At 46.6% G+C, this 9904-nt stretch overlaps 3 protein-coding genes across 6 annotated transcripts; 1 reads left to right on the plus strand and 2 right to left on the minus strand.

Annotated features, from left to right (window-relative positions):
- The first annotated feature begins 366 nt into the window (after positions 1 to 366).
- LOC119307568 lies at positions 367 to 2656 on the plus strand. 4 transcript variants are annotated; one of them, XM_037583643.1, is made up of 4 exons: positions 367 to 608; positions 709 to 815; positions 1276 to 1342; positions 2273 to 2656. In XM_037583643.1, the coding sequence occupies exons 1-3, from the start codon at positions 439 to 441 to the stop codon at positions 1293 to 1295; spliced, it is 297 nt and encodes a 98-aa protein (XP_037439540.1). In that variant the 5' UTR covers positions 367 to 438; the 3' UTR covers positions 1296 to 1342; positions 2273 to 2656. The 4 variants fall into 4 exon arrangements, with proteins under 4 accessions (XP_037439540.1, XP_037439541.1, XP_037439542.1 ...); XM_037583644.1 differs by lacking the exon at positions 1276 to 1342 and adding an exon at positions 1681 to 1732; XM_037583645.1 differs by lacking the exon at positions 1276 to 1342.
- A 990-nt stretch (positions 2657 to 3646) lies between these two features.
- Positions 3647 to 5545, minus strand: LOC119305234 (B3 domain-containing protein Os12g0592300-like). The gene is made up of 4 exons (XM_037581810.1): positions 5402 to 5545; positions 4708 to 5193; positions 4440 to 4595; positions 3647 to 3922 (listed from the first exon to the last, which is right to left on the minus strand). Exons 1-4 carry the CDS (start codon positions 5531 to 5533, stop codon positions 3647 to 3649), a joined length of 1050 nt encoding a protein of 349 aa, XP_037437707.1. The 5' UTR covers positions 5534 to 5545.
- Positions 5546 to 7402: 1857 nt separating this feature from the next.
- LOC119305232 (B3 domain-containing protein Os12g0592300-like) lies at positions 7403 to 9570 on the minus strand. The gene is made up of 5 exons (XM_037581809.1): positions 9510 to 9570; positions 9274 to 9434; positions 8713 to 9133; positions 8181 to 8419; positions 7403 to 7801 (listed from the first exon to the last, which is right to left on the minus strand). Exons 2-5 carry the CDS (start codon positions 9403 to 9405, stop codon positions 7526 to 7528), a joined length of 1068 nt encoding a protein of 355 aa, XP_037437706.1. The 5' UTR covers positions 9406 to 9434; positions 9510 to 9570; the 3' UTR covers positions 7403 to 7525.
- Between the last annotated feature and the right edge of the window lie 334 nt (positions 9571 to 9904).

A 9904-nucleotide genomic window follows, 5' to 3' on the forward strand; every position in this document is an offset into this window, starting at 1 on the left:
GTAGGGGATGGATCTGGCCATGGCGGCAGGCAGCCATGGCAGCCGGCGAGGGGAGCCTGGCCGCCGGCGATGGAGGTCGTGGTGACCCAGTCGCAGCTCGGGAGGAGGGGGAGGGGGGAGGGGACATGCTTGGGGAGGCGCTTGCGCGAGGAAGAAGAAGTACAGAAGAAAAAAAATGTTCGCTTGAGGCCCACCTAGCGTGCGTGGAAAAAGAGCGAGCGAGCGAGGGGAATCGGCCGAGCGTTCGGCCGGTGCGCCGAGTCCAAACGATTCCCATAACAGAAATAAGCGCCGAGTACATCGCGCATGAGCCCGGCCCGCTACGCTTTTTTTTTTCACCCTTCCTCTATTAAAACCTAAAACCACCGGCCGCCAACGCCACTTCCAATCACCACCACCACCATCGCCTCCACCCACTCCTCCGCCTGAACCCTAGCCATGGCGTGGCGCGGCGCTGCGTCCCGCACCGTTCTTGCCGCGGTCCGCCGCCCGGCACCCTCCGCCGCGGTCGGCGGCCTCCGCGCCCCTCCTCCCTTCGCGGCCCCGCGCCGCCGGATCCCTTCCCCCTTCCCCCCCTCCCACTCCACCTCCCCGCTCGGGGCCGCACGGTAAGTCAACCTCGTGCACAATTAGGCATTCACACTGCGCTGAGATGGCGATCTGATGTCCTCATGATGTTGTTCTGTGCGCGCGCGCGTGTGTGTGCAGGCCCCTGGCGGCCATGATGGGGTCGCCGCTGACGGCGGCGGTCGTGCTAGGGCGGATGACGGCGCACCCGTCGGCCAGCGCCCGGGCCTGCTGCGAGCTCTCCCAGGGTACCCTCCTTTTCCGCCGTACTTGTCAGGATCGCTAATCTAATATAAGTTAGTGTCGTGATCTCATTTTCAAGATTTTAATCTATTTAGGTAGATGGTGAATTGTGTACTTTGTTCCTAGTGTCGACTTCTGCGTTAGTTTTTGTGATGAGTTGCCTAGCACTATGTTGAAGGTGGTCATTTCTCTGGGTCGTAGATCCGACTTGTTTTCTATCTGGAAATGGATGTTGCAGTGAGCCCAAGTTAATTGGTTCTGTAACTCTAGTAGGAATATAAAATGATCAATACCTGAAACAGCATGAACAAAAACTGGTGCATTTTCTGTATAATGGGCTAATGTTGCAATGGTGAAAATCGAAGCAATATAAGGGGGTTATATGCAATGCATGCTTTTTTTTCTACTTCTGTAAGTAAGTGGCACCAAAATTGATTTAAGGAGATTAAAATTGGGATTTGATAGGAAATGGGGATGATGGTTGATGTTGGAGGCTGGCCAGCATGACGGGGACTTTATCTCCTAGAATGATGTAGGTCCCCTCCTCTTCCCAGTTCTGTATTTCTTTTGCGACTAGTAATTTAACAAACTGCAAGATAGTAATTGCATTGAAAAAGTAAAAAAGCAAGAACAGTGTTGGCTTTGTAGAACCGTATTACACTATGTGTCTCAAATGTTCAAAATGTCTCTCTGTTTTAGCCTATTTATCTCTTCCCAGTTAGCCCTTTGTTGCTATACCCTTCTCTTCCTAATGCTAAAAGCACACATGCTTCACTGTTAGTTAGTTTTTACAAATTTGAATAGCTACATTGTGCACTTCAATATTGAAACTTCAATTGATGGAGGATATGTATGGTTGGGCTTTCTTAGGGAATGGAAAAGATGGGTGATGCGGGAGAGGCAAGGGTAGAGCATAGCTAAGGTGCTGATTTTGAACATGCACTCTTTTGGTGATATTGTTTTTTAATCATCATAATTTGAATGAAAGCTTGATGAGGTCTCATGGTATGGGTAGTCATACAATTAATGTGGTCTAGTTAATTCTCATAATCACATATTTTAGGAATTAAAATTTGACACATTGAACACATTACAGATCGTATAGTACTCCCAGTCTTTGCAAGAAATGAACTATGTAACACATTGAACACATTACAGATCATACAGTACTTCCAGTCTTTGCTAGAAATCAACTATGTAACCAAAGACCCTGTGTATGTGATGTGTGCTGATTACCCAGCTGGACCCTTTTTCTACCGGAAATGTCTAGAATTGAATTATGTAGGCTGAAATAATGTTAAATCTGTGAATTCCATAGCAGCAGGGCGGTAGCATACATTTTCCATATTAACTGCTCTTTGTAGGGTTTGGTACCTTTCTTACAAATTTTGCCGTTGAAATTTTCATTGCATTTAGCAAATTATTCAAGCTTGCTGACCATATAGTGTTATTATTTTTGCAGGTACTTGAATTTGCCATGTTGATTCACCATCCTTTTTAAAGAGGATACAAATCTTGGATTCGTCTTTTGGAAAGCTATTCTGGGGCCGTCCTTTTAATTCTTGAGTTATTAGAGGAATGTCTCCAACAAAATAGCTTCTCTCCAAATTACTAGCCTAGACTGAAAATAATCTTCCTGTCATATGACATGGTTTATGTCATGGATTTAGCTTCTACTTTTGTAGCGAAATATCCTTGTGTTGCCTGCTAAGAGGATTTGGTGGCACATTTTATATGATTTCTTAGATTGAAAGGTATCTCTGTTCCACGGGCAACAACTGTGGTCACACTGTCATTTTAGTTTCGAGTATAGCAATGATGCTTGACATGTGTGTCTGATTTCCAATCCTTTCTGTCTTCTGAAATGCTATGTATGTGATCTAATTTATGTCGAAATTGCTGGTTGATGGTGTCATGTATGGAGGTGGGCGCCATCCAACCTGAGGCTCAGGTTTTGCCGCAGCTAGGAGATACTACAATATCTCCTATAATCAAGTTATCATGTTATTTTCTTATAGCAAGTTAATCACACAAAGTAGGTAGGATTACTGCTGTAAAAAAAAGTTGTTCGGACTAAGTTGTTAGCTACAGATTCGGTTCGTTAGTGGGTTGTTTCTCAAGTTTTAGCTGGCTATGAAGACCCAGTTTGTTAGTGGTTTGTGTCCCAATTGTTAACGCGAACATAAAGATTGAGTTTTGTTAGTGGTGTGTTCCCCAAGTGATTCCGTTTGTTGGTGAGTATTTCTCAAGTGCCAGCCGGCCACAAAATTCAGTTTGTTAGTGGCTTGTTTCCCAAGTGTTAGCCAGCCATAATGGTTAAGTTAGTGCTTTGTTAATTTCAGTTTGTCAGTGGCTTGTTTACCAAGTGTTAGCCAGTCATAATGGTTCAGTTAGTGCTTTGTTTCCAAGTATTAGCCGGCTATGAAGATTCAGCAGTGGTTTGTTTCTCATGTGCTAGGAGGCTATAATTCAGTTAATTAGTGTGGTGTATCCAAATAAAAGCCTGGTCGCATTGATGAATAAGGCAAGGCACACAAGAGATCAGTCTGTTTGCTCATCCTCTGCTCACTCCTCATCCTTGTTACCCTGGCCGGCGCCAGCCCAAGCCACGACCAATCCGTCCTCCAATATGGTGAACCGGAGGTCAGGGAACATACACATTGCTCATACCTGGTTACACTAGAACCATGCCACACTATGAAGTTAGCTTTAGGTTACAAAGTGGTGCTCTTGCATCATACAGCTATATGGCACCGAAGCTACTTCCATACTAGTTCAGTTCTCCCCGACACATTTACACATACTGAACCTCAGCCGCAGAGGAGGATGCAGGAACTCAGCCCAGTAGAACAAACTTGCCATCTGCCTTGCGAAGGACGTGAACGGTCATCGTCGCCTTCCTCGCGCCTTTCATCAGCTCGAAGACGCAGACGTAGCCCTCGCGCAGCCTATTGTCACGAACAAACTTGCTCCAGCGCCGGCAGTTGAAGCCTCGGGTGACGCTCCCGTGGTAGTACTTCAGATACCATTTCTCTTTTCTGTTGGGCCTGAGAAGCAGCATCTCATGTGATCTACCCTCGAGATGATCAGCTGCAAATTTGCTGGGGACGATCTGCAGGCAGAGCATTATCAGGTTCAGTATTGGTTAGATACCACAGTTCAGCAGCACCATGGAATTGGACTAGTAGTCTTGCTACTTAAGGGATCAAGGCATCTACTACTCTTTGGATGGTTTTAACTGCAATTCTTGCATATATCAGTAAGAAAATCACTGTATATTTTAGGTACCTTTCATAGATTATATATCCAGGAACCTAGGAAACAGAAAGACATTATCTATAAAGATGAACTACAATGAAAGTTTTGCCTTAAATCCCAATCTAACAGAGAGAAGTTATATGATGTTTCCCCATACAAAGCAAACATTTTGTTCTGGGTTCCATTATCAGTGATAATGGAACAACCATCCAGCGGTTTTCAGCAAAAACAAAACAAAAGCAGAAGTTCTATGTATGTACTTTTCATCCTATAGCAGAAAAAATAAACTAACCAGGAAGTTGTTCGTGCGGCGAATATGAGTCTTCTGCAGGACAGCCACATTACAGAGGGTTGCCTAATTGAATTGATGCCAGCCCGAATATTTCCTCTCGTTCATCTTCAGTCAGGCAATTCGCAAACCTTGAGTAGTAGTAGTAGTCGGATTCAGTGTGGTGGTCATCACTTTCCTCTTCTTCCTCCACCGCCTCGTTCTTAAGAAAATAGTTGTTGTTCTTTGGAGATTCAGTCTCTTTCCCTGTGGAAAATGCGCATTATGTTCACCAAAGTATTTATGTCAAAATGATCAAGTACAACACAGTCACTCTTGATTATATGGTTTCAGGCTTTTGATTAGCTAACATCGTCAATGCCACACAAGAGCAAGCTGTGAGGAGATGCTGCAAACTTGTATTGACTTTGCTTACTTGGTTTCTTTGAAGTAGAGGCCTTGTGAGGACGCCCAACCGGCTCCGACAGCGGCATGCTAGCTTCTTCCGAATCGCTCAACATGCAATGTTCTTCACCTTGTTGACCCACAATGTTGGTGAACTGTTTGTGCATACTGGTACCCTTTTTATTGGCAAAGAAACATGAAACCTTCTCGCAGCCGCTAGGGTCAAATATGAGTACATCAAAGGAGCCATTGCCACTGCATTTGAAGAGCAGGAGGTCGTTCTCCTGCAGTTCGTGAGCCTTGGCAAATTCCTCCCATCCTGGCATGAAGAACAGCTCATCAGCAATCTTTTCGCCACCAACGCGCCATTCCTCGCCGCTTGGTGCTTTGAGGGTGAATCCTCCAGTGGAGATCTTCCCGATGAAATTGTTGGCAATCTTCTCTGGTATGCTCTGAGATGAACACAGTAAACAGGCATCTCATATAATTAGTTTGCCTCAGTGGATAATAATGCAGCAAAAACTCCATTTGGATGGCAGGAGAGGAAACTAACTAATGCAACAAACCAATCGATGACTGTCATCCAGAGAGGGAAAAAATGTTCTTGAAAAAAAAGTACTACTAGTATATATCCATAGTGGATACTCCACTTATACTTACAATCCGCTGCTGAAAATCTCCTGTCATGAGCTTGAAGAAGCTGATCTTGCTCACATCCTCCATGTGCTCCCAGTAGTAGTGCTCCTGCCACTCCCTGCACCTCCCACACCTTCCCTTCTCATCCACCATCATCTCACCTGCCACCACTATTGCAGAGATGCATGAAGCTTCGTCAGTTGCCAAAGCCCCAAATCTGCATGAAGCTTCGTCAGTTGCCAAGGCCCCAAATCCATGGATGCGATGCAATGAAACCAGAGTATGTGTGTACATGCAGGATGCAGCTGACCTGAGGAAGGAGGAGAAGAGGAGATGAGTTCTTGGCTTCTCCGATGAGGTTGGTAACTCTTCTCCTTGATGTTAACGAGAAGAGGCTGCTCGCTATGATGAGGGTGGGAGCAGTGGTTACTAGTGGGTAAAATTTGACAGGTGTTACCACCAGGAGAGGTAAACTGGCAGACCTTGACACTGACAAGTAGGGTCAGGGTTGGACACGTGTTAGTTAGGAACTAAAATTGATGCTCGGTGGAGAGAACAGTGATGCGCAAAAAAAAAGGGTAAGGAACTGAACTGAGTGAACAGACCAAGATGTGTGAGCAGGCAGGCGGGTTCGGACCAATATTTTAGCGACTAGAGACAATGAGTTGCAAAGAAGTAAACATGAAACAATTCACACCACCTCTAAGAAACAATCCATGCACTAATTCACTGCACAGCTCACAGCTTCTAGTAGCCACATTTCTTCAGTGAACTGCCCAAAAGCCGGTACCCCATCCGCGGACTGGTCTGGACGTTCGTTTCTTCGCAAATCGCAAGTAAGTAGAAAGGGAAGCTTTGCGGGTATCTGGATCGCTGCCAGTACGCGTTTGAAACCCTCTCCCGTGCCTTTTTCGCACGAAGCAGTTTTCTTTTTAAAGGAGGATGACCCCCACCTCTGCCGTATATTCATGCCGGTCAGCGCCGTATTCAGACCAGCCAGAGCAGAATCAACCTTTCATTGGAGTCAGCACTCAAGCGGCGCCCTGCCCGTGCCACGTCCCATGTACGCGCCTTTTCTCTGCATTCAAAGTCACTTGTTCGTTCGCCTCTCTTTATTGAACATTTGCAGTTACCGAGAAACCCACTCCAACGCCAACATGTGAACGCCACCCGTCCGTCCGCCTATAGGCCGGCATTACACACCCCGCCGCTTGGCCTGGCCGACGCCCGCTACTTATACGTGGCCAGGCCCGGCAACAGCCGCATCACACGTCCCTCTCCTCTAAGGACTACACTCATCATGCTCTCGGGCTCCAAACCCCTGTGGGACGGCCTCTCCGGCCGCTCTATGTCTGCCGCCACGTTTCAATCGCCGGATGCTTAGGAGCTACCCTTATCTAACAATCAAGTAGCCATGCCATCATGCCGACGGATCAGGAGCTACCCTTATCTAACGCCGGAGCGTCGGCTGCAACTCCTTAAGCAGATCTGGGCAAGGTGCGAATCCTGGATTGTCGCGGTGCTACCACTGAACACGATGGATCTGGAAGAGGAGTTCGAGGAGGAGCAGGAGGAGGACATGGGAGACTCCAGTCGGAGGTGGAGGTGGAGGCCAACCGCCGTATCCTCCAGGCGAAGCAGGAAGCGGACGTCGATGAGATGCTTGCCTATGTGGATGAGAAGGAGGAGCCGGAGCCCTCCTACGCACCCGTCTACCCGGCACCCGGCATGGAGATTGTGAGCACCCGTCTACCCGGCACCCGGCATGGAGATTGTGAACATCTCCGACGACGACGAAGCCTAGTTTAGGCTAGTGTGATTTGCGTAGTATGTAGATTTTTTTCATGCTTTCTATGGATCTAAGGGGTGAAATATGACGTACTCGAATGCATAGCAGAAAATACATGGGTGTTTGAGGGGCCGGATTTGGTGTCCACGGCTGTAGATGCTCTGATATGGTGAACCGGGCACTGGAGGTCAGTGAACATTCACAATGCTCACACCTGGTTCCATTGTAACCATATACACCAAGAAGTTAGCTTTAGGTGACAAACTGGTCACTTGCATCATATGGCTGCATACTAAGTTCAGTTCCCCGTGACACATTTACACACACTGAACCTCAGGCACATAAGAGGATGCAGGAACTTAGCCCAGTAGGACAAACTTGTCATCCACCTTCCGAAGGACGTGGACAGTCATCGTCGCCTTCGTCGCGCCTTTCATCAGCTCGAAGACGCAGACGTAGCCCTCGCGCAGCATATTATCACGAACAAACTTGTTCCAGCGCCGGCTGTTGAAGCCTCGGGTGACCCTGTTGTGGTAGTACTTCAGACACCATTTCTCTTTCCTGTTTGGCCTGAGAAGCAGCATCTCATATGATCTCCCCTCAAGATGATCAGCTGCAAACTTGCTGGAGATGATCTGCGAATTACGGGAGATGATCATTAACCGAATTGCGGTAGTAGTTCAGAAGCAGCATGGAATTGGACTAGCTGTTGAAAATTGAAATGGTCTTAACTGTTGTCATTCTTGTAGTATACTCTTGTAGTACATCACTTCAGAAAACCACTATATGTTTAGGTACCTTTTTTTTAGATTATATATTCAGGTACCTAGGAAACAGAAACATGAAGTACAGAAAGCTTTTCCTGAAAGGCCAATCTATAACATAGAGAAGTTCTATGTTTTTTCCCCATACATAGTGGAACCAAGTATCCAGCAGTTTTCAGCAAAAACAGAACAAAAGCGGAAGTTCTATGTATGTGCTCTTTTCAACCTAATAGCTGAACAGTAGACTAACCAGTAGGTTGTTCACAGGGCGAACATGAGCCTTCTGCAGGACAACCACATATACAGGGTTGCCAGACTGAATTGATACTTGCCCGAATATTTCCTCTCGTTCATCTTCTGTCAGGCAATTGGCAATCCTTGAGTAGTAGTAGTTGTTGGATTGAATGTGGTCGTCATCACTTTCCTCTTCTTGTTCCACCTCGTTCTTAAGATAATAGTTGCTGCTGTTTGGAGATTCATTCTCTTTCCCTGTGGAAAATACGCATTATGTCAAAATGATGAAGTACAACACAGTCTTTCTTGATTATATGTGGTTTCAGGCTTATGCATTAGCTGACCACATCAATGGTACAAAAGTGCAAGTTGCGAGGACGCGCTGCAAATAGTTTGCGTAAAAACAATATAAATTCATATATTTGGCTACCCAACTTCAAATTGACTACACAAGATTGCAGTTGTGGCACCCGGCACCGCCACTGGCTGCAAACTTGTACTCCCTGCTACACTTATTTTGGGACAGAGGGAGTATTAGTTTTACTTACTTGGTTTCTTTGAAGTGGGGGCCTTGTGAGTAGACCGAACCAGCTGTGATAGTGGCATGCTAGTATCGTCAGAATCACTCAAAATGCAGTGCTTTTCACCGTGTTGAGATACAATGTTATCGAACTGTTTGTGCATACTGGTACCCTTTTTATTGGCAAAGAAACATGAAACCTTCTCGCAACCGCTCGCGTCGAAGATGAGTACATCAAAGGAGCCATTGCCACTGCATTTGAAGAACAAGAGGTCATTCTCCTGCAGTTCGCGAGCCTTGGCAAATTCCTCCCATCCTGGCATTAAGAACAGCTCATCGGCAATCTTTTCGACACCAACGCGCCATTCCTCGCCGCTTGGTGCTTTGAGGGTGAATCCTCCATCAGCGATCTTCCGGATGAAACTGTTGGACATCCTCTCCGGTATGCTCTAAGATGAACTCAGTAAACAGGCATCTCATACAATTAGTTTGCCTCAGTGGATGATAATGCAACAAAAGTAACTACTAATACCAATCGATGACTGCCATCCATGAAGGGAAAAAATGTTCTTGAAAAAAAGGTACTTACAATGCGCTGCTGAAAATCTCCTGTCATGAGCTTGAAGAAGCTGATCTTGCTCACATCCTCCATGTGCTCCCAGTAGTAGTGCTCCTGCCACTCCCTGCACCTCATACACCATCCCTTCTCATCCACCATCATCTCACCTGTCAGTTGCCAAAGCCCCAAATCTGCATGAAGTTTCGTCAGTTGCCAAGGCCCCAAATCCATGGATGCAATTCAAGGAAACCAGAGTATGTGTGTACCTGCAGGCTGCAGCTGGCCTGAGGAGGGAGAAGAGATGAGTTCTTGGCTTCTCCGATGAGGTTGCTGTAACTTTTCTCCTTGATGTTAACGAGAAGAGGCTGCTGCTTCGATGAGGGTGGGAGCGTGGGAGGGGTGGTTGCTAGTGAGTGAAGTTTGACAGGTGTTACCACCGGGAGAGGGTAAATTGGCAGACCTTGACACTGACATGTGGGGTCAGGGTGGGACACGCGTTGGTATGGCGAGCTCAAGCTGGTGCTCGGTGGAGACAGCACTTCACAGCAGTGACGTGCAAATAAAAATGGGAAGGAACTGAACTGAGTGGCGGACCAAGATGTGTGAACAGGCAGGCGGGCTCGGACCAACATTTTAGCGACTAGAGATAATAAGTTGCATC

The sequence above is a fragment of the Triticum dicoccoides genome, chromosome 5B, assembly GCF_002162155.2.
Source record: "Triticum dicoccoides isolate Atlit2015 ecotype Zavitan chromosome 5B, WEW_v2.0, whole genome shotgun sequence".
Lineage (NCBI taxonomy): Eukaryota > Viridiplantae > Streptophyta > Magnoliopsida > Poales > Poaceae > Triticum > Triticum dicoccoides.

Bases quoted from the DNA above. Each gene is read 5' to 3' on its own strand.
- LOC119305234 (XM_037581810.1), bottom strand. From the start codon at position 5,533: ATGATGGTGGATGAGAAGGGAAGGTGTGGGAGGTGCAGGGAGTGGCAG. The intron at 5,194-5,401 runs GTAAGTATAAGT...TGTTCATCTCAG, and splicing joins GAGATTTTCAGCAGCGGATT to AGCATACCAGAGAAGATTGC. The intron at 3,923-4,439 runs GCATCAATTCAA...CTCTGCCTGCAG, and splicing joins GAGAGGAAATATTCGGGCTG to ATCGTCCCCAGCAAATTTGC.
- LOC119305232 (XM_037581809.1), bottom strand. From the start codon at position 9,405: ATGATGGTGGATGAGAAGGGATGGTGTATGAGGTGCAGGGAGTGGCAG. The intron at 9,134-9,273 runs GTAAGTACCTTT...AGTTCATCTTAG, and splicing joins GAGATTTTCAGCAGCGCATT to AGCATACCGGAGAGGATGTC. The intron at 8,420-8,712 runs GTAAGTAAAACT...TATTTTCCACAG, and splicing joins CCCCACTTCAAAGAAACCAA to GGAAAGAGAATGAATCTCCA.
- LOC119307568 (XM_037583642.1), top strand. From the start codon at position 439: ATGGCGTGGCGCGGCGCTGCGTCCCGCACCGTTCTTGCCGCGGTCCGC. The intron at 609-708 runs GTAAGTCAACCT...GTGTGTGTGCAG, and splicing joins TCCCCGCTCGGGGCCGCACG to GCCCCTGGCGGCCATGATGG.